We start from the raw sequence: 318 nt of genomic DNA, 5'->3' as shown, positions 1-318 counted from the left end.
TCTCTCAGAGCTTTGCAGTCCCGGTCTCTGATATGGCACCCGGGAAGCCCGGGAAGAACACGGGGGCCTCGGAGGACCCCTCAGTTACACTTTTCCGGCAGTACCTGAGGATCGACACTGTCCACCCCAAACCTGACTATGGTGAGGACGAGGGGGGATGGAGTGGGGAGCTGTGTGGGGATCCAGCAAGGCGGCTCTGCTGCTCCGCTCTTTGGACCCAGGCGTCCAAGGCCTTGGCTGGGGCTGTTTTGATCGTGATGTTAAGGAGTGAACACCTTTGTGCCTTATCTCTGCTGGTGCCTTTGGTTGTGGCAGGGG

The 318-nt window shown here is 59.4% G+C and overlaps 1 protein-coding gene across 1 annotated transcript in view; it reads left to right on the top strand.

The window, feature by feature from the left end:
* The first annotated feature begins 11 nt into the window (after window positions 1–11).
* Window positions 12–318, top strand: part of ACY1 (aminoacylase 1) — a 4508-nt gene continuing 4201 nt past the window's right edge. Inside the window, exon 1 of the mRNA XM_010142893.1 lies at window positions 12–141. Coding sequence (XP_010141195.1) covers window positions 33–141 — 109 coding nt within the window. The 5' untranslated portion in view covers window positions 12–32. The remainder of the gene's footprint in view (window positions 142–318) is intronic.

Source organism: Buceros rhinoceros, unplaced genomic scaffold (assembly GCF_000710305.1).
Source record: "Buceros rhinoceros silvestris isolate BGI_N320 unplaced genomic scaffold, ASM71030v1 scaffold22679, whole genome shotgun sequence".
NCBI classification, from domain to species: domain Eukaryota; kingdom Metazoa; phylum Chordata; class Aves; order Bucerotiformes; family Bucerotidae; genus Buceros; species Buceros rhinoceros.
Note: the sequence above shows the minus strand (reverse complement) of the source record. Positions and strands in the feature narration are given on the sequence as shown.